General features: G+C 53.1%; 2 protein-coding genes and 1 pseudogene across 4 annotated transcripts; all 3 read left to right on the top strand.

Annotated features, from left to right (window-relative positions):
- The first annotated feature begins 1,103 nt into the window (after positions 1-1,103).
- PCOLCE (procollagen C-endopeptidase enhancer) lies at positions 1,104-7,780 on the top strand. The gene is made up of 9 exons (XM_012474764.3): positions 1,104-1,322; positions 2,859-2,967; positions 3,365-3,623; positions 4,500-4,624; positions 5,055-5,191; positions 5,787-5,992; positions 7,049-7,126; positions 7,235-7,405; positions 7,545-7,780. Exons 1-9 carry the CDS (start codon positions 1,228-1,230, stop codon positions 7,709-7,711), a joined length of 1,347 nt encoding a protein of 448 aa, XP_012330187.2. The 5' UTR covers positions 1,104-1,227; the 3' UTR covers positions 7,712-7,780.
- A 3,522-nt stretch (positions 7,781-11,302) lies between these two features.
- Positions 11,303-15,131, top strand: MOSPD3 (motile sperm domain containing 3). Of its 3 annotated transcripts, none has more exons than XM_012474792.2 (6): positions 11,303-11,541; positions 11,862-12,129; positions 12,338-12,413; positions 12,628-12,857; positions 14,623-14,787; positions 14,908-15,131. In XM_012474792.2, the coding sequence occupies exons 2-6, from the start codon at positions 11,925-11,927 to the stop codon at positions 14,937-14,939; spliced, it is 708 nt and encodes a 235-aa protein (XP_012330215.1). In that variant the 5' UTR covers positions 11,303-11,541; positions 11,862-11,924; the 3' UTR covers positions 14,940-15,131. The 3 variants fall into 3 exon arrangements, with proteins under 3 accessions (XP_012330215.1, XP_012330214.1, XP_064232419.1); XM_012474791.2 differs by lacking the exon at positions 11,303-11,541 and adding an exon at positions 11,602-11,640; XM_064376349.1 differs by lacking the exon at positions 11,303-11,541 and having other exon boundaries at positions 11,669-12,129.
- An 880-nt stretch (positions 15,132-16,011) lies between these two features.
- Positions 16,012-17,151, top strand: LOC105732587 (small ribosomal subunit protein eS4-like; annotated as a pseudogene).
- The last annotated feature ends 3,689 nt before the right edge of the window (positions 17,152-20,840 follow it).

The raw sequence follows: 20,840 nt of genomic DNA, 5'->3' as shown, positions 1-20,840 counted from the left end.
ATGCTCGAAAGCTTCCCACCCATATCCCTTTGACCTGAAGCCAGCCCCTCCTCTCTTCCTGCTGTTTACCTACTGGGTCTGGGCTCATTCGTCCTTTTCCCTCTATTTTCTACTCCTTGCACCTCTTCCTCAGTAATAGAGACACTCCCTTTGTCCACACCCCACACCTCCTGTCTCGTTTCCTGTACCTTCAAGTATTTGGAAGAGGTCATTTGGAAAAATTCCTCCTCCTTGGCCTAGCCTGGCCTAGGTCTGGAGAGAAGGCAGTAGAGAGTTGAAGTGAAGGCCGGGCGCAGTGGCTATGCCTATAATCCCAGCACTTTGGGAGGCTGAGGCAGGTGGATCACGAGATCAGGAGTTCGAGACCAGCCTGACCAAGATGGTAAAACATCGTCTCTACTAAAAATATAAAAATTAGCTGGGCACAGAGACGGGTGCCTGTAATCCCAGATACCTGGGAGGCTGAGGCTGGAGAATCGCTTGAACCCAGGAGGCAGAGGTTGCAGTAAGCCTAGATCGCACCACTGCACTCTAGCCTGGGCACAGAGCAAGACTCTGTCTCAAAAAAAAAAAAAAAAAAAATACAAAAATACAAAAATACAAAAATTAGCCAGACGTGGTGGCATGCCCCTGTAATCCCAGCTACTTGGGAGGCTGAGGCACAAGAACTGCTTGAACCAAGGAGGTGGAGGTTGCAGTGACCCAAGATCGCACCACTGCACTCTAGCCTAGGTCACGGAATAAGACTCTGTCTTAAAAAAACAAACAAACAAAAAAAAACACAAAAAACAAAATTTTAAGTGGAAAATGAGCTAGCAGGGGTGGTCAGGCAGGGGGTGAGCAACGAGGGATCCTGAGCTGAGGAAGCAGGGGCTAGGGGTTGATGGGGGATAGGGAATCCTCAGAAGGTCCCCAAGATGCTCCCTCACTGGATAGAGTGGGATTCCTGATGGCATTACTTGAGGCCTGGGTGATGGCCTCTGCCCCTCACTACTGCTCCTCCTTCTTAGGTCAATATTTATGTGTCCTAGACCTAGAGAGGTCCCAGGACGCTTCAGTGTCCCGCCTTCCCCACCGCCCGCCCCACTGGCCAGTCCCCACGCCCACACACCCGAGGCTGCCCCATCTGGCGCTGATCATCCTGCTGCTGCTGCCGCCGCCACTGCTGCTCTGCAAAATTCAGCTGCTGCTTCCGTCTTGAGGACCCCACCGCCTTTCCCCCGGGCCATGCTGCCTGCAGCCACAGCCTCCCTCCTGGGGCCCCTCCTCACTGCCTGTGCCCTGCTGCCTTTTGCCCAGGGCCAGACCCCCAACTACACCAGGTAGGTCTCTTGGCATCTTCCAGCAGCTCCAATGAACTTCAGACTCCCGATTCCTGGGGGTTATGCCTGGGCATATTTTGGGTTCTGTGGCTGACACACCACTCCCCAGATTCCCCACCACCTCACTCTTCTCTGGCCCCCAACTGCTCCACATCTGCTTCAAGACCTTGGTCTCTCACAGGCCATCACTGCTCCCATTCCCCCACTTTCATCCCCTGGTCTCTTAAGTCTCCCCACCCATCCAGATCCTTGGCTCCCCATAGAACCCAAGAGAGAGCCCAGTTCCTGAACTTGCCTGGTAGCTGGATTCCAGGAAGGAATTAGAGAGGTATTGTAGGGGGAGGAGTGGGCAGCGAGTGGAGACGTGGGAGTCAGATTCTGAAGTAGTTAGGAACAGGGGCAGGGCTAAGGTGAGGAGCTCGGGGAGCCTGGCCTCCAGGCTCACTGTGAGGGCCATCGCCACTGCCGCTTCCTCCATCTCCCCCCCCATCGCTTCGTGGCTGTGTCCACATCTGGAAGTAGTTAGGCGGCTCCTGTCCCTGGACTGCCAGGCAGAATGAGCGGGGGAGTCAGGAAGGGGGGCGGAGGAGGATTCCGGGAATTCCTGTTGGGGTGGGGGTGGGGTTGCAGGGATGGTCGAGTTACCAGGCCCACTTTGCCCTTATCTTCTGTTGGAGTCTGGGACACCCCAGCCCTGTCCTGGCTGGTGGAAGCTGCCCAGGTCTCTCAAGGCTTTCCATTTCATCCTCTGGCTTCCCTCCCTGGAGTTTCATCCTCATGACACCATCCCCTCTCGTTCCCACCTTTCCCTGCTTTTTTTTTTTGAGACGGAGTCTTGGAGTCTCTCTCTGTCGCCCAAGCAGGAGTGGTGAGTGGCGCAATCTCAGCTCACTGCAACCTCCACCTCCCAGGTTCAAGCAATTCTTCCAACCTCAGCCTCCTGAGTAGCTGGGACTACAGGTGTGCACCACCACACCAGGCTAATTTTTGTATTTTTAGCCAGGCACAGTGGTTCACGCCTGTAATCCCAGCACTTTGGGAGGCTGAGGCAGGTGGATCGCCTGAGGTCGGAGTTCGAGACCATCCTGACCAACATGGCAAAAACCCTGTCTCTACTAAAAATACAAAAAATTAATCAGGCGTGGTGGCAGGTGCCTGTAGTCTCAGCTACTCAGGAGGCTGAGGCAGAAGAATTGCTTGAACCCAGGAGGTGGAGGTTCCAGTGAGCCAACTGCACTCCAGCCTGGGCGACAGAGTGAGACTATGTCTCCAAAATTTTTAGTAAGAGATGGGGTTTCACCATGTTGGCCAGGATGGACTTGAACTCCTGACCTCAGGTGATCTGCCCACCTCAGCCTCCCAAAGTACTGAGATTATAGGCGTGATCCACCTTGACCGGCCCTGCCCCAGGTCTCTTAAGGCCTTTCCATTTCATTCCCTGGCTTCCCTCCCTCCTCATCACCCCATTCCCATCTTGCCATTGCTCCCCCACCCCACCTGTCCCTGCTCTTTTCTGACCTCTCCTCTGTTCTCCAGACCTGTGTTCCTGTGCGGAGGGGATGTGAAGGGGGAATCAGGTTACGTGGCAAGTGAGGGGTTCCCCAACCTCTACCCACCTAATAAGGAGTGCATCTGGACCATAACGGTGAGAAGCCCTTCTGGGCACTATCCCTTGTCAAAGAGGCAAAGGCCTGACTGTGAAGGGACCCCCACCTCCCCCAGCACCACCTTCTCAACCTGGGGCAGCTCCTTTCCCTCTGTCACTGAAGGCATCATTCCCAAGCAACAAGCACTCTCTTAACTATTCCCTCAAATTATTCTCCAGCCCCCAATCCTCCCTCCTCTTCCAAAGCCTCAGCTCTTGTCCCCTGCACAGGCCACCAGCAGAGCTGCAGAGACCAGGCCCTCTGCCCTGCACTCACATGCAGGTCCCTTCCTGTTCAGTCCGTTTCTGCAAGAAACGCTTGGGCAGGGGAGCTGCCCTCTGGCTGGGTTGTGTGGGGCCTGACTCTGTGGGTCCCCACCTCTGTCCCCGCCATCAGGTCCCTGAGGGCCAGACTGTGTCCCTCTCATTCCGAGTCTTCGACCTGGAGCTACACCCTGCCTGCCGCTACGATGCTCTGGAGGTCTTCGCTGGGTCTGGGACTTCGGGCCAGCGGCTCGGACGCTTTTGCGGGACCTTCCGGCCTGCTCCCCTAGTCGCCCCCGGCAACCAGGTGACCCTGAGGATGATGGCAGACGAGGGCACAGGAGGACGAGGCTTCCTGCTCTGGTACAGCGGGCGGGCCACCTCGGGCACTGGTGAGACCTCCCTCACCTCCGCCTTCCCCCCTCCAGGCCCCGCCCCGGGCGCAGCCCTGCCCCCAGCCCTAACCTCCGTCCCGCCCACCCCGCGCCCCAGCGCCTAGGGCCCCTTACCTCCCTGACCCATTTTCCTCACTAACCGCCCCTTCAGTCCCTCCTCCCCGTCTTCTCTCCCCCCCTCCCGCACCCACCCGTCCCCTCTTCCAGGGCCCCCCCCAGGCGCGAGGCGGAAATGGGTCACCGACCCGCGGGTGGAATGGGCGGCCTGGGGTTACTGGGACGGTGAGTAACTGCCCGCCCCCGTCCGCAATCGGGCTCCCTCCGACGGGCGCGAGGGGGCACCCCAGGGCTGGGGGACTAGGTTCCTCCGACTCGAGGGGGGGCCCCCTCTACACCCAGCCCTGGGCTCCCGATTGCGGTCCCATCACCCACTCCTGGCGGCAGAAGTTTCCCTTGCAATGTTTCAGGCGGGACCTCCGCAAAGGGGGCCTCGGGGGCTGTGTCCCAAGTCGAGGACACCCTCTTCAGCCTGAAAGGGGACTCTGCTGCCTGGCCGGGGAGATGGGATCTCCTAGGGGAAGAGGCGCGGCGCGGCCGCGGGTCGGGGAGGGGCCAGAAGGGGGCGTCCAGCCAGTTCCTCCTACCGCTTCCACCGCTCGCCTGTGCGCCCTGCGGCCCCAACTTTCCCCGAGCCGCGCTCCTCCCGGTCACTCTCTGCTAACCTGCCCCCATCTTACCTCCCCTTCTTCTCGTCCCCTCATCCTGAGCCCCAGACATTCAAGCTGCCTGCCAGGGCTCCCAGCCTGGAGCTCTCCTAGAGCTGACCGAGGGTCTCCACTGCCCCCCACCCCCGCTCCTCTCTCCCCTCCCCAGAGCACCAATTTTGCGGGGGGCGGCTGGAGAAGGCCCAGGGAACCCTGACCACGCCCAACTGGCCCGAGTCCGATTACCCCCCGGGCATCAGCTGTTCCTGGCACATCATCGCGCCCCGGGACCAGGTACCGACCCTCCTCCCCGGGCTGCCCTCGGGGACCCAGACGGCGCCCACCGGCTTGCAGCCAGCAAAGATTTATTGAACTGCGCTTGCGCTGGTGGGATCCCCAAACTGCCTCAGCCCCTGCATGCACGCAAACAAAAATATAAAAATTGCAACTGAGATAAGTCTCAGGGGAGGGAGGTACAGGGTGCTGGTATAACACACGGGTCTGTCCCTTGTGAGTGCGCCAGGACTTGACCTTGCCAACGACGACGACCGACGCCCTTGCAGGGTCCCATGGGTGTGTGGTCCTCCTTGCTGTGGTGTGAACGCCTTCAGGAGGGGGCCCAGGGGACGCGGGAATGGGGGCTGCTGCAGGCACCCAGTAGGAGGTGAGGTGCCGGCGCCCAGGGGTGTCCCGCCGCACAGCCCCCGCCTCCACCCGCCACCAGGTCATCGCGCTAACCTTCGAGAAGTTTGACCTGGAGCCGGACACCTACTGCCGCTACGACTCGGTCAGCGTGTTCAACGGAGCCGTGAGCGACGACGCCCGGAGGCTGGGGAAGTTCTGCGGCGACGCGGTCCCGGGGTGAGGGGCGGGACCAGGGTGGACGGCGAATCCGGGTGAGAGAGTGGGGGGGATCGCGCACGCGGCTGTTTGGAGGGGGCGGGGCTCACCTAAAGGGATGGGATCTGAACCCCAGGGCTCCAAACCTGCGAGGGAAGCAGTTTCGAGGCCAAAGAGGAGGTTTGACCCTGGATCTAGGGTCTGCGGATAGAAAGGCGAGTCAGGCTCTGCCAAGTTGGGATGAAGTTAAAAGGCTACCGGGCCAGGTGTAGTGGCTTATGCCTGTAATCATAGCACTTTGGAAGGATGAAACGGGAGGATCGACTGATCTTAGGAGTTCGAAACCAGCCTGGGCAAAATGGCGCAACCCTGTCTCTACTAAAAATACAAAATAATTAGCTGGGCAATGGTGGTGTGCCTGTAGTTCCAGCAACTTGGGGAGCTGAGGCAGAAGGATTGCTTAAATCCAGGAGGTTGAGGCCACAGTGAGCCTAGATCGAGCCACTGCACTCAAGCCTTGGGGGACAAAGTGAGACCCTGTCTCAAACAAGATCACGGGGCTGGGTAGGGAGTGTGATGCACACCCTGTCCTGACATTGTTGGTGGCCGCCTGCAGCTCCATCTCCTCCGAAGGGAATGAACTCCTCGTCCAGTTTGTCTCAGATCTCAGCGTCACCGCTGACGGCTTCTCAGCCTCCTACAAGACCCTGCCTCGGGGCGCTGCCAAAGAAGGGTCAGGCACCAGCCCCAAACCAGGAACTGAGCCCAAAGTCAAGCCACCTCCCAAGCCCCAACCTCCAGAGAAAACTCCCATTGCCCCTGGTGAGTCTGGGATGGGGGAGAAGGGGAAACAGACGAAAGGACCCATTTCAAAAAGTTCTGACCTGTGCTGGGGCTCACGCCTATAATCTCAGCATTTTGGGAGGCCCAGGCAGGAGGATTGATTAAGTCTGGGAATTCAAAATAAAAAAGTAGGACGGGCTGGTGGCTCACACCTGTAATCCCAGCACTTTAGGAGGCCAAGGTGGGTGGATCACCTGAGGTCAGGAGTTTGAAACCAGCCTGGCCAACATGGTGAAACCCCATCTCTACTAAAAATACAAAATTCTTTGTCGCCAGGGCTGGAGTGCAATGGCACGATCTCGGCTCACTGCAACCTCCACCTACTGGGTTCAAGTGATGCTCCTGACTCAGTCTCCTGAGTGGCTGGGACTACAGGTGCCCACCACCAGGCCTGGCTAATTTTTTTGTATTTTTAGTACAGACGGGGTTTCACTATGTTGGTCAGGCTGGTCTCAAACTCCTGACCTCGTGATCCACCCACCTCAGCCTCCCAAAGAGCTGGGATTATAGGCATGAGCAAAAAATTAGCCAGGCATGGTGGTGCACACCTGTAATCCCAACTACTTGGGAGGCTGAGGCAGGAGAATCAATTGAACCTGGGAGGCGGAGGTTGCAGTGAGCCGAGATTGCACCTGGGCAACTAAGTGAGATTGTCTCAAAAAAAAAAAAAAAAAAAGAAAAAAGAAAGAAAATTAGCCAGGCATGTGGTCATAGCTACTTGTGAGGCTGAGGTGGGAGGATCACTTGTGCTGGGGAGGTTGAGGCCTCAGTGAGCCATGACAGTGCCGCCGCATTCCAGCCTGGGCAACAGAGCAACACTCCATCTTACACAAACAAACAACTTCTTCCTTGGCTGCATTCACTTATTGATTCATCTGGTACTCACTGGTGCCTCCTTTCTGCCAATGGCCCTTACTGGGTGCTGGGACCAGAAGCCGACAGAGCTCTGAACAGTTCAAGTCAATGAGACTGTTATGGGGACAATGCTCCCTCCTACCTGCTGAACAGGTCACCCTCAACCCCCCTTCCTCCTAGATGCACCCACTGTCACCTGCCCAAAGCAGTGCCGCCGGACAGGCACGTTGCAGAGCAACTTCTGTGCCAGCAGCCTGGGTAAGAACACCCCCTCACCCCGGTCCAGCTCCTCAAACCACCTTCTGGTTCCAGTCCTGTCATCTGGAACCTCCCATCTCCTCATCTCTCACTCCCATTCTCCCACAGTGGTGACTGCAACAGTGAAATCCATGGTTCGGGGCCCAGGAGAGGGCCTCACCGTCACTGTTAGTCTTATTGGTGCTTATAAAACTGGAGGACTAGACCTACCTTCTCCACCCACTGGTGCCTCCCTGAAGTTTTACGTGCCTTGCAAGCAGTGCCCCCCCATGAAGAAAGGTAACAGAGATGTGGGGAAATGGGGATGGGACGAGCTAAGCCACACTGAAATGATCAAGTGTGGAATCTGAGTGAGAGGGTGTGCTGACAGGTGTCAAGAATATGAGATCTTAACCCCTCCCTCCCCTCCCTGTTCCAGGAGCCAGTTATCTGCTGATGGGCCAGGTGGAAGAGAACAGAGGTCCCGTCCTTCCTCCAGAGAGCTTCGTGGTTCTCCACCGGCCCAACCAGGACCAGATCCTCACCAACCTAAGCAAGAGGAAGTGCCTCTCTCAACCTGTGCAGGCTGCCGAGTCCCAGGCCTGAGACACAGGCCAGCCCCGGCCCCCAGCCCTCAGGCCTTCTTTCTTATCCAAATAAATGTTTCTTAACTGAGGAAGGGGTCAGATCTCCATGCTTACGGTATTGGGTCCATCTTGAGGATTTCTTTTCATTCATTCATTCATTCAACACATATTTACTATACAGAATAATCTTTTAAGAATGTACCAGTTGTAGTGACTCACAACTGTAATCAGGACTTTGGGAGGCTGAGTCAGGAGGACTGCAGAGCTCAGGAGTTCAAGACCAGCCTGGGCAACATGGTAAAACCCCCTCTCTACAACAAATACAAAAATTAGCTGGACGTGGTGGTGCACACCTGTAGTCCCAGCTACTTAGGTTGAGGTGGGAGGATTGCTTGATCCTGGGGAGGTAGAGACTGCAGTGAGCTGTGATCATGCCACTGTACTCCATCCAAGGAACAGAGTAAGACCCTGTCTCAAAAAAAAAAAGATGTAAGTCACAGGTCAGGCACAATGGCTGATACCTGTAATCCCAGCACTTTTTTTTTTGAGACAGAGTCTTGCTCTGTCACCAGGTGCCAGGCTGCAGTGCAGTTGCGTGATCTCGGCTTACTGCAACCTCCGCCTCCTGGGTTCAAGCAATTCTCCTGCCTCACCTTCCTGAGTAGCTGGGACTACAGGCACCTGCCACCATGCCTAGCTAATTTTTGTATTGTTTAGTACAGACGGGGTTTCACCATGTTGGCCAGGATGGTCTCAATCTCTTGAACTCGTGATCTGCCCGCCTCAGCCTCCCAAAGTGCTGGGATTACAGGCGTGAGCCACTGTGCCCAGCAGTCACAGCACTTGAGGTCAGAAGTTTGAGACCAGCCTGGGCAACATGGCCAAATTCTGTCTGTACAGAAAATAATTAGCTGAGCATGGTGGTACTCACCTGTGGACCCAGCTACTCAGGAGGCTGATGTGGGAGGCTTGCTTGAGCCCAGGAGTCTGAGGCTGCAGTGAGCTTTGATCACACCATTGTAATCTAGCCTGGACAACAGAGTAAGACCCTGTCTCTAAAAAAGTAAAAAGAAAATATGTCACATCTTGGCTGGGCACAATGGCTCATGCCTGTAATCCCAGCACTTTGAGAGGCCGGGGCAGATCGTTTGAGGTCAGGAGTTTGAGACCAGCCTGGCCAACATGGTGAAACCCTGTCTCTACTAAAAATACAAAAAAATTAGCTGGGTGTGGTAGTGGGTGCCTGTAATCCCAGCTACGTGGGAGGCTGAGGCAGGAGAATCTCTTGAACTCAAGAGGTGGAGATTGCAGTGAGCCGAGATTGTGCCACTGCACTCCAGCCTAGGCAACAGAGCAAGACTCTGTCTCAAAACATAATATAAAAAAGAAAAGAAAATATGTCACATCTTTGTTTTTTGAGACGGAGTTTTGCTCTTGTTGCGCAGGCTGAAGGGCAATGGCACAATCTTGGCTCGTGACAACCTCCACCTGCTGGATTCAAGTGATTCTCCTGCCTCAGTCTCTTGAATAGCTGGGATTACAGGCATGTACCACCACACCTGGCTAATTTTGTATTTTTAGTAGAGACTGGGTTTCTCCATGTTGGTCAGGGTGGTCTTGAACTCCTGACCTCAGGTGATCTGCCCACCTCTGCCTTCCAAAGTGCTGGGATTACAGGCGTTGAGCCACCATGACCAACTGATATGTCACATCTTGTCCTTTACTCAAAACTTTCCTGTAGTTTCCCAAGTCTTACCAAGGGTTCAAGACTGTACATCATCTACATTCTCTCTCCTGCCTCGTAGCTTCATGTCTACTGTCTCCCACGTACCATCGGTTCCAGTCACATTGGCAGCTTGTTGCCCATTTCTAGTGCACTTCTGTTTTAGGCCTTTGCTGTCTCCTCTACCCAGAATTCTCTCCCATAGATATATCTCACGGCTCACTTCCTAAATCCAGTCAGATCTCTGCTCAAAGTTCATCCTAGTCACTCATTCATTTGTTCATTCCAAATGGCAGGCACTGTCATAAGTGCTAAATATACAACAGAAAACTAAACAAAGTCCCTGCTCTTGTGAAAAGGAAAGAACATTCTATTGGAGGAGAGAGAAACAATAAAGTAGGAGGCCAAGTATCACTATAAGTGCTATAAAAAAAACAAATGCAATTTGCCGGGTGTGGAGGTGCGTACCTGTGGCCCCAGCTACTCAGAAGGCTGAGGCAGGAGGATTGCTTGAGCCCAATCAAGCAGGTGGAGGCTGCAGTGAGCTATGATTGAACCACTGCCCTCCAGCCTGGGTGACAGAGCAAGACTGTCTCCAGGAAAAAAAAAAAAAAAATGTACAGGGGGATTCTATGTAAGATGTTCAGAGGAGAGTTTCAGAAAAGATCGACTTTGTCTTTGCTCCATTGCTAACAGGGAGCCCTAAGATAAGATTCTTCACCTTATCCAGGCTGTAAAAGGAGTTGGAGATTCAATGCATTTAAAGTGGCAGGGTTTAGCAAATCCTTTTTGAAAATATATAATTACTCGAACAACGTGGGTTTGAAATTAGCAAATCTTAATTCCCTATGCAAATGTGAGTGATTTCCCACGTCCCTTACAGGAAAGTAAGAAACAGGAGGCGAGACTCAGGCTGGAGTCCCAGATGGGTGGAACCTCCAACCAGTGCCATAGAAAACGGACTTTGGGCCTGGGGGAGGGACAGTGGCTCTTGCACTTTCGGAGGCTTAAGTGGGAGGATCGCTTGAGCCCAGGAGTTCCAGACCAGCCTGCACAACACAGCGAGATCGTCTCTACAAAAAGTTACAAAACTTAGCCAGGCATGGTGGTGCATGCCTGTAATCCCAGGTACTCGGGAGGCTGAGGCAGGAGGCTAGCTTGAACCCAGGAGTTGGAGGCTGCAGTGAGCAATGACCACACCATTGCACTCCAGCCTGGGCAACAGAGTGAGACTCTCTCTTTTTAAAAAAGCAAAAAAGAGGCTGGGCATGGTGGCTCACGCCTGTTATCTCAGCATTTTGGGAGGCTGAGGCGAGTACGGTCAGGAGTTCGAGACCACCCTGACCAACAAGGTGAAACCGTGTCTCTACTAAAAATACAAAGAATTAGCCGGGCGTGGTTGCGCACGCTTGTAATCCCAGCTACTCGGGAGGCTGAGACGGGAGAATCGCTTGAACGCGGGAGGCGGAGGTTGCAGTGAGTTGAGATCCGTGCCATTGCACTCTAGCCTGGGCGACAGAGCGAGACTTAAGTCTCAAAAAAAGAAAAAGCAGAAAAGAAAACAGGCTTTGATTCCTGCAGAGGCTTCTAAGGTAGCCTGGAATTGAAGAGGAGGAAAAGAACTTCCCGGTGGGAGATTGACTTTGACGGTCTCAGAACAGGGAGAAGAAACAAAGCCCAGTTCGAAGCCCCGCCCCCGTTTCTCTGAATTACTTCAGGGCTCGAGGTCGAGCCAGTAAAATTGTTACGTTACCGGAATCCAGCCAATCGCAGGCGACAGAAGGAGGGCGTTCTGTTTGGTCTTTCAACGCACCAATCGGCGTATAGTTATGGCGGAAACAAAGACGCTCTGGCCAATAACAGAAGTCGTACGGCGGAAGTGCAAAAAGGGACTCTTGGGAACATGGCATCCTTAGTGTGACCACAATCTGACTGGCAGGTGCTTCGAACACAAGGCGGGCAGCCTAGCGCGAGCGGCCGTTTCTAGGCAGAAGCCCCATCGGGCCCGTGTCCGACTTTAGGGAGGGGCCGGAGACACAAACACAGGTCTCCCGGGAAGCAGGAGGCGTCAGAGGTTGCTCCGCAGGCGGCCGCTGCAGTGGGCGAAGTCTGGCCGGAGAGAGGAGGCAGGCGTCCGGGAACGCCCGGAAAGGGCGAGGCCAGCGGCGGGGCGGGGCTTATGGAGATCGCGAGCCGGGCCTGTGGAGAAGGCCGGGTTGGGAACTGTGAGGGGCCGGGTTTAGTGGGGTGGGCGTGGCTGTCGAGGTGGGGCTTCGCAGGTCCAAAGGAACCTGGGGCAGAGCTGGAAGAGGGAAGGGCTTGGGGACCCTGGGCCTGGATCTGCGGGAGCCCCATCTAGCGGGGTTTCGAGGCGGCAGCGGCGGCGTCAGTCCAGGCCCTGCCCCGGGAGCTCATCTTGTCCCCTTTCACCCCTCACGCCCCCCAGCTCTCGACTCCAGGCCCTGTCCCCTGAGCTCTGCCCTCGGATGTCCAACCGCCCAGAGCCTGCATGCGCCGTGGGGCGCCCCAGGACCAGGAGCTGGTGGGTCTGGGGTCCCCTGGGCGGGGGTCCCGGGGCGCCCCTCCTCCCTTGGGACCCGTTGTCCCGGTCCTGGTCTTTCCCCCGGATCTAGTATTCAGGGCGGACCAGCGGAGCGGACCCAGACAGCTGCTGACCCTCTATAACCCCACAGGAACAGCGCTTCGCTTCCGAGGTAAAGGGATCGGCGCCTCGTGCAAGGGATCTGGGGGCTGGCGGCCGGACACTGGGGGGCTGTGTTGGCTGGAGGAGTCAGATGGGTAGGGTCGGACGTCCAGCTTTGGCGGATTGGGAAAGTCATGTCCAGCCTCCGGGGCAGAAGGTAGAGGGGACCCAAATGACCCACATGGCAAGGATTGTCTGTGTGTGTCTCTATCCCCCAGTCCTGTGCACAGCACCTGCCAAATACACGGTGTTTGACGCAGAGGGATATGTGAAGCCTCAGTCTTGCATTGACATGTGAGTGAGCTGGGAGGGTGAGGATGCTGATGGAAGCCAGGGATCGCTGCCACCTGTTGTCTTAGGTCTGAGACCTTGCCCTCTTTAACCTGTTTTCCCTACCCTCTGTCTGTGCCCCTAAGGGAGAGACTTCTGGGGGGAGGCCCGGATTTCCTTGGATTACTGCCTCTCACTCACTTCACCCCAATGGGCTTCTGTCTTACCTTGGGACCAGTGTGATTCGCCACGTGGCACCCATTCCCAGCCACTATGATGTCCAGGACCGCTTCCGCATTGAGCTGTCTGAGGAAGGAGCTGAGGGCCGAGTGGTGGGACGCAAGGACATTACCTCAGTTCTGAGAGCCCCAGCGTACCCCCTTGAGCTTCAGGGACAGCCGGACCCACCGCCCCACCCCGGGCCTCCTACTGGGACACCACCACCTACGGCCAGACACTTCCAGGAGCGTGAGTTGGGAGATAGGGATCTTGAGTTCTGCAGGGAGGGAGGAAGTAGCATTTCCCTAGAGATGAGCTAAATTGGATTTGAAGAAGTCTCCTGGTTCAGTCTTTTGCCTTTTGGTGGAAGCATTCCTAGGAGTTGAGATTTTATATCAGATGAGAGGGAAAAAAGACTACAAGTTTCCTGGTTTCTGACTTCTACTTAGAGGAAAAAGTTCTTCCTTGACTCTAACCGCAGTACTTCCTATCATGTGGTAGCTCAGTTCAGTTCAATAAGAAACCTGTATTGAGCAATTAACCCTGTACCAAGTTGCGTGCTGGGTATGGAAGGAAGAGAGGTCCCTACCTGTCAGATAGGTCCACAGAAGAGAGAAAATGAATGCTGAGGGACTGGAGAAGAGAGTTTCTTTTTTTTTTTTTGAGACAGAGTTTCATGCTTGTTGCCTAGGCTGAAGTGGAATGGCAGGATCTCAGCTCAGCACAACCTCCTCCTCACAGGTTCAAGCAATTCTCCTGCCTCAGCCTCCTGAGAAGCTGGGATTATAGGAATGCACCAACACGCCCTGCTAATCTTGTAGTTTTAGTAGAGACGGGGTTTCTCCATGTTCATCAGGCTGGTCTCAAACTCCCAACCTCAGGTGATCCTCCTGTCTCAGCCTTCCAAAGTGTTGGGATTACAGGTGTGAGCCACCGCGCCTGGCCTGAGAGTTTCTTGTGGTGGTGGGGACAGAGGCTCTGGGAAGAAGACACTTGCAGTGTAGCCCTGGAGGGCAATATAAAGTAGATACAGGGCGCAGTGGCTCACGCCTGTAATCCAAGTGCTTTGGGAGGCTGAGATGGGCAGATCACCTGAGGCCAGGAGTTCAAGACCAGCCTGGCCAACATGGTGAAACCCTGTCTCTACTATACGTGGTGGCCCACACCTGTAATCCAAGCTATTTGGGAGGCTAGGGCAGGAGAAATACTTGAATCCAGGAGGTGGAGGCTGCAGTGAGTCAGGATCATGTGGCTGCACTCCAGCCTGGGCAAGACAGAGCGAGACTCTGTCTCAAAAAAAAGTAGATGTAGATACAGGGTGTGGTGGCTCACGCCTATAATTCCAGTGCTTTGGGAGGCTGAGGTGGTGGGAGGATTGCTTGAGACCAAGAGTTCAGGATCAGCTTGGATGGGCAACATAACGAGACCCTCTACAAACAATTTAAAAATTAGCCAGGCGTGGTAGCATGAACCCATAGTCCCAGCTACTCAGGAGGCTGAGGCAGGAGAATCACTTGAGGCCAGGAGTTCCAGAACAGCCTGGGCAACGTAGTGAGACTCCATTTCTACAAAAAATAAAAAATGGCCGGGCGCAGTGGTTCACACCTGTAATCCCAGCACTTTGGGAGGCCGAGGCAGGCGGATCACAAGGTCAGGAGATCAAGACCAGCCTGGCTGACATGGTGAAATCCCTGTCTCTACTAAAAATGCAAAAATTAGCTGGGCATGGTGGCCCCCGAGTAATCCCAGCTACTCGGGGGGCTGAGGCAGGAGAATCGCTTGAACCCAGGAGGCGGAGGTTGCAGTGAGCTGAGATCGTGCCATTGCACTCCAGCCTGGGCAACTAGAGCAAAAACTCTGTCTCAAAAAAAGAAAAAAAATAATAATAATAAATAAAAATAAAAAATAATTAAAAAATAAAAGTAGATACATCTCCTGTGTTCAGGCTTCTCCCTGGAGGACCTGGGCTGGGCAGGAGTTGGGGCTGCAGCATCTGACAAGTCTTGTTTCTCAGACCCCCGCCAGCAACTGGCCACCAGCTCCTTCCTCCTCTTCTTGCTGACGGGGATTGTCTCTGTGGCCTTCCTGCTGCTCCCACTCCAGGACGAGCTTGGCAGCCAACTGCCTCAAGTCCTGCACGTCTCCCTGGGACAAAAGTTGGTGGCCGCCTACGTCTTGGGTGAGGACACTAGTGGCCAGAGATCCAGGCCCCAGGAAAAAGGGAAAAGGGACGGGAGGAAAGCTAACAGAGCCCCAGGGCTGCTCATGCGACTCTGTTCTTTCTTTGTCCCCTCTCCAGGCCTCCTCACCATGGTGTTCCTCCGTACCTGAGCTCCCTGCTCAACCCCCAGCCCACCCCACCCTCCCTGGGCAGGGTCTTGAGGCAGCCACTGTGATGCTCATACCTTACCTTGCCTCCTACCCTCTTCTCTTTCCTGCCTATTCTCCCCTCCTCCCCGCCAAAAAAATACCCAGGGATTTGTACTCATTTTCCAAGTCAAATAAAATAAATTTTTAAAATGAAAATGAGAGATGTAGGGTGCTTGCCCCTGTCTTCCCACTTCTTTCTTGGTACTCAAGACATCATCCAGTTCCTCCTGCCCCTGTTCCCAGGGGACCTGGGCCCTTGGGGAGTGATGAGGCCCAGAGAGGATTTAGAAGACCTGGGTCACTCCTGGTGCTTGCGTCGAAAAACCGTGACCATGAGCAAGTCATTTAATTTCTCTGAGCGGCAGGTTCGACCTACAAAAGGAGGGATTGGGCAAGTTGACTCTTAAGATACACTTTAGCCCTGGAATAAGATCTTTTCTTGTTTGTTTGTTTGTTTGTTTTTGTTATTGTTGTTGGAATAAGATCTTGTCCCTAAGCCAATGTACCCAACCTAAAAAGAAGTGAACAAAAATACTACCTAATCCTGCCTGCAGTTGAACTCCTGTCTCATCATCTGGAGGCAACAAAGCCTCTTGCCAGGGTTGCCTGGGTGTTTACAACCCCTAGAATCCTTTTCTGCCTTTTGGACCCTCTGTTTTCCTCTGTTTCTTCTTTATGACTTTAACTCCTTTGGCCGGGTGTGGTGGCTCAGGCCTGTAATCACAGCACTTTGGGAGGCCGAGGCAGGTGGATCACTTAAGGCCAGGAGTTTGAGACCAGCCTGGCCAACATGGTGAAACTCTGTCTCTACTAAAAATACAAAAAGTAGCCGGATATGGTAGTGGGCACCTGTAATCCCAGCTACTCAGGAGGCTGAGGTAAGAGAATTGTTTTAACCTGTGAGGCAGAGGCTGCAGTGAGCCAAGATTGTGCCACTGCACTCCAGCCTGGGAAACAGAGCAAGACTCCAGCAAAAAAAAAAAAAAAAAAAGGCTTTGCCTGACACAACCTCATCTTACCAGGCAAAGAGCTAGGGCACAGGAAAAGAATAACTTCATAAAACACAGGGAGAGTGGTTCGGCTCAGCGGCTCGCATCTGTAATCCCAGTGCTTTGAGAGGCCAAGGTGGGAGGATCACTTGAGCTAAAGAGTTCAAGACCAGCCTGGACAACATAGCAAGACCCTTCTACAAAAAAATTAAAATGAAGAGTGAGAGCCAGTGACACTGGGCAGATGTTTGACTGGGAACAAAGATCAGTAAGATAATATTAAGACGGGCGCGCAGTCTTCAGCCCCAATTTCTACATGCACCAGAAGATGGAGGTCCTCTTTCCTTGCCTAATGCAGCCATGGTTGGTGGTCCCAAGAAGCATCTGAAGTGGGTGGCAGCTCCAAAGCACTGGATGCTGGATAAATGGACCAGTGTGCTTGTTCCTCGTCCATCCGCCAGTCCCCACAAGTTGAGAGTGTCCCCATCATCAATTTCCTAAGGAACAGACTGAAGTATGCCCTGACGATGAAGTAAAGGAGGAGATGAAGTGAAGATTTGCATGCAGCGGTTCATTAAGATCACGGGCAAGGTCCAAACTGATATAACCTACCCTGCCAGATTCATGGATGTCATCTGCATTGACAAGACGGGAGAGAATTTCCGTCTGATCTATGACACCAAGGGTTGCTTTGCCGTACATCTTATTACACCTGAGGAGGCCAAGTACAAGTTGTGCAAAGTGAGAAAAATCTTTGTGGGCACAAAAGGAATCCCTTATCTGGTGACTCATGATGCTCTCACCATCCGATACCCTGATCCCCTCATCGGGGTGAAGGATAGCACTCAGATTGTTTTGGAAACTGGCAAGATTACTGATTTCAGCAAGTTTGACACTGGTAACTTGTGTATGGTGACTGGAGGTGCTAATCTGGGAAGAACTGGTGTCATTACCAACAGGTAAGTCTCGTAGGATCCAGAGAGGAGCACCCTGGATCTTTTGATGTGGTTCACAAGAAAGATGCTAATGGCAACAGCTTTGCCACTTGACTTTCCAACATTTTGTTATTGGCAAGGGCAGCAAACCATGGATTTCTCTTCCCCTAGGAAAGGGTATTTGCCTTACCAATGCTGAAGACAGAGACTAAAGACTAGTGGCCAAACAGCAGTGGGTGAAATGGGTGCTGGGTGACGTTAAATCTTTGTACGTAATTAAAAATAATGTGTCCAGGCACGGTAGCTCACACTTGTAATCCCAGTACTTTGGGAGGCCGAGGTGGGCAGATCACCTGAGGTTGACGGTTTGAGACCAGCCTGACCTACATGGAGAAACGCCATCTCTACTAAAAATACAAAATTAGCTGGGCGTGGCGACGCATGCCTGCAATGTCGGCTACTTTGGGAGGCTGAGACAGGAGAATTGCTTGAACCTGGGCAGAGGCAGAGATTGCGGTGAACCCAGATCACGCCATTCCACTCCAACCTGGGCAACAAGAGTGAAACTCTGTCTCCAAAAAAAAAGTAGCATGATTAATAGCAACCACAACCACAACAACAACAACAACAAAAGACAGACCTGGTCTGTCACAGCACTGGAAGGTTATTGGTTGTTCCAGCTTTACTTTGGGGGCATTTGGACCTGCTCCACTACCCTGGGAGTCTTCTCCCTCTCATACCCAGAGCTGGCCCCAGTGGGGTGTGGCCCTGATATTGCATGGAGAGTGACTGTGTAGTTTGTGTCCAGGAGTCTGGGGACAGCTCTTGCCACAGCCCGGGAAACCCCTTTTGCCAAATGACATATGTATGAAGGATAACCATTCACAGCTGGATGCACCCAGGTCCCCAAAAGGAATTTCAGATGCCACATAGGTTAATGGTCCTGTGAGTACTTGTGAAAAGACCTCGTTACTGGTGTGGTCAAGAAGGCTTTCTGAGGGGCTAGGTGCAGGGGCCCAGTGCTTGTAGAGGCCAGAGCAGGAGAAGAGCTTGAGGCCAGAAGTTCAACACTAGCCTGGACAATATCGAAAGATCCTGTCTCTAAAAATTTTTTTTTTTTTTTTTTTTGAGACGGAGTTTCACTCCTGTTACCCAGGCTGGAGTGCAATGGTGTGATCTCAGCTCACTGCAACCTCCACCTCCCAGGTTCAAGCGATTCTGCCTCAGCCTCCCTTGTAGTTGGGACTACAGATATGCACCACCATGCCTGGCTTATTTTTATATTATTAGTAGAGACAGGGTTTCGCCATGTTGGCCAGGCCGATCTCAAACTCCTGACCTCGGGCCTGCCTCGGCCTCCCAAAGTGCTGGGATTACAGGCATGAGCCACCGTGCCCAGCAAAAAATTTTTTTTAATTAGCTGGGCATGGTGGCTCACACTTGCAGTCCCAGCTACTCAGGAGGCTGAGGTGGGAGGATCTCTCAAGCCCAGGAGTTTGAGGCTGCAATAAGCTATGATTGCAGCACTACAGACATGCCTGAGCCACATATCGAGACTCTGTCTCTACAAAACACAAACTTAGCTGGGCATGGTGGCTCCCATCTGCAGTCCCAGCTACTCTGGAGGCTGAAGAAGGATCTATTGCTTGAGCCTAGGAGTTGGAGGCTGCAGTGAGCCGTGATCACGTTAGTGGGCCACAGAGCAAGACCCTGACTCAAAAAAAAAAAGATTCTTTTTTTAAAAAGCTTAAATGCAAATTTAAAATTTCCCATAAGTAAGGAAACAAACAAAAAGATGCTTAATTTACCCATGTCAAGATCACATCTGCAATGTGTGTTTTGGGGACATGATTCACAGGTTTCAGGGATTAGGATGTGGACATCTTTGTCCAGATCATTATTCTGTCTACCACAGGGAGCAACGGACAGAGCAAAAAAGGGTTGAGAAGGTGTTTTAGGACACTCGTCTGGACTGTATGTCAGGGAAGCAAATGGCTCAGGAGGTTTCTGACTCTAATTCAGAGTTCTGAGAACCCAACAAGTTAAGCTTAGGGGGCTGAGGAGGGGACAGTTTCATCCTGAAACCCAGGGCCCTGTGGCATCCCAAGCCTTAAACCAAGAGGCTTTTACTTCTCCGTATCTTGAAGAGCTGTCAGGACCACAGCCTCCTGAGGCTGTGATTAAAGGTACATGGTGCCAGCAGCACTTAGAATTCCCTGCCTCAGGTAGCTTACGCTTCAGTGTCTCTACCCTCACTGGACAAAGACTGGTAAAAGGGGATCCTGAAGAATGTTCCAGGCAGGGCCAATCTAATGTGTGTAACCATTGTTGCAGTCTTACAGGGCCCCAAGCTCAGGAAGGGGCTCTGTGCTTGGGGTTTAATGCTCCGAGGTTGTCATTTTGAAATTCTTTTTCTGTTTTTTTTTTTTTTGAGACAGGATCCCACTCTCCCACTCTGTCACCCACGCTGGAGTGCAGTGGCATGATCTTGGCTCACTGTAACTTCCCAGGCTCAAGTGATTCTTCTACCTCAGCCCCCTGGAGTAGCTTGGACTACAGGTGTGTGCCACCATACCCGGCTAATTTTTTTAACTTTTTATAGAGGCAAGGTTTCTGCATATTGCCCAGGCTGCTCTGGAACTCCTGTGCTCAAGCAATCTGCCTTCCTTGGCTTCCCAAAGTATTGGGATTACAGGCGTGAGCCACTGCGCCGGCCTTGAAATTCTTAATAATTTTTTTTTTTCTCCAAGACAGAGTCTTGCTCTGTCACCTAGACTGGAGGGCAATGGTGCAATCTCGGCTCACTGCAACCTCTGCCTCCCAAGTTCAAGCATGAATTTATGTTTCGAAAGTGTGTACCCATGCCCAAGGGAGTGCAATATTAAATAGCAAATAAAAGAATACCACAACAGGTTGAGAAATTGTAGCAAACAAAAACAAAAAAAGCTTTGTTCCTGCCTTTTTTTTTTTTTTTTTGACGGAGTCTCACTCTGTTGCCCAGGCTGGAGTGCAGTGGCATGATCTCAGCTCACTGCAACCTCTGCCTCCCAGGTTCAAGCGATTCTCTGCCTCAGCCTCCCGAGTAGCTGGGATTACAGGCACACGCCACCACACCTGGCTAATTTTTGTATTTTTAGTAGAGACGGGGTTTCACCATCTTGGCCAGGCTGGTCTTGAACTCCTGACGTCGTGATCCACCTGCCTCAACCTCCCAAAGTGCTGGGATTACAGGCGTGAGCCACCGCACCTGGCCCCCTGCCTTTTTTTTTTTGTTTTTTGAGACAAGGTCTCATTCTGTCACACAGACTGGAGTGCAGTGGCTCGATCATAGCTCACTGCAGCCTGAAACTCCTGGGCTCAAACGATCCCTGCCTTGACTCAGCCTCCTGAGTAGCTGGGACTACAGGTACACACTACCATGCCCAGCTAAAGTTTTTCACTATTTGTAGAGACAGGGTCTCACTATGTTGTCCCGGCTGGTCTTAAACTCCTGGCTTTGAATGACTTTTCCACCTCAGCCTCCCAAAGCACTGTGATTATAGGCATGAGCTACCAAGATCCGCTTGTTTCTGCTTTTGAACAAGGGCACTGCATTTTCATTTTGCAGCAGGACTTGCAAATTATGTAGTCATTCCTCATCCCAGGATAAGATATGGGTTGGGTGTGGTGGCTTACACCTGTAATCCCAGCACTTTGGGAGGTCAAGGCAGGCAGATCACCTGAGCTCAGGAGTTTGAGACCAACCTGAGCAACATGGTGAAACCCCCATCTCTATTAAAATACAAAAAAATTTAGCTGGCCGTGGCGGCATGTGCCTATAGTCCCAGCTACTCAGGAGGCTGAGGCAGGAGAATCTTTTGAGCCTGGGAGGCAGATGTTGCAGTGAGCTGAGATTGCACCACTGCACTCCAACTTGAGTTACAGAGTGAGACTCCATC

The sequence above is a fragment of the Aotus nancymaae genome, unplaced genomic scaffold, assembly GCF_030222135.1.
Source record: "Aotus nancymaae isolate 86718 unplaced genomic scaffold, 86718_ANA_hifiasm-v0.15.2.pri h1tg000015l_0, whole genome shotgun sequence".
Taxonomy (NCBI): Eukaryota; Metazoa; Chordata; class Mammalia; order Primates; family Aotidae; genus Aotus; species Aotus nancymaae.
This window is presented reverse-complemented; position numbering and strand designations above follow the sequence as displayed.

Bases quoted from the DNA above. Each gene is read 5' to 3' on its own strand.
- PCOLCE (XM_012474764.3), top strand. From the start codon at position 1,228: ATGCTGCCTGCAGCCACAGCCTCCCTCCTGGGGCCCCTCCTCACTGCC. The intron at 1,323-2,858 runs GTAGGTCTCTTG...TCTGTTCTCCAG, and splicing joins CAGACCCCCAACTACACCAG to ACCTGTGTTCCTGTGCGGAG. The intron at 3,624-4,499 runs GTGAGACCTCCC...TCCCCTCCCCAG, and splicing joins GCGGGCCACCTCGGGCACTG to AGCACCAATTTTGCGGGGGG.
- MOSPD3 (XM_012474792.2), top strand. From the start codon at position 11,925: ATGCGCCGTGGGGCGCCCCAGGACCAGGAGCTGGTGGGTCTGGGGTCC. The intron at 12,130-12,337 runs GTAAAGGGATCG...TCTATCCCCCAG, and splicing joins AACAGCGCTTCGCTTCCGAG to TCCTGTGCACAGCACCTGCC. The intron at 12,414-12,627 runs GTGAGTGAGCTG...CCTTGGGACCAG, and splicing joins CCTCAGTCTTGCATTGACAT to TGTGATTCGCCACGTGGCAC.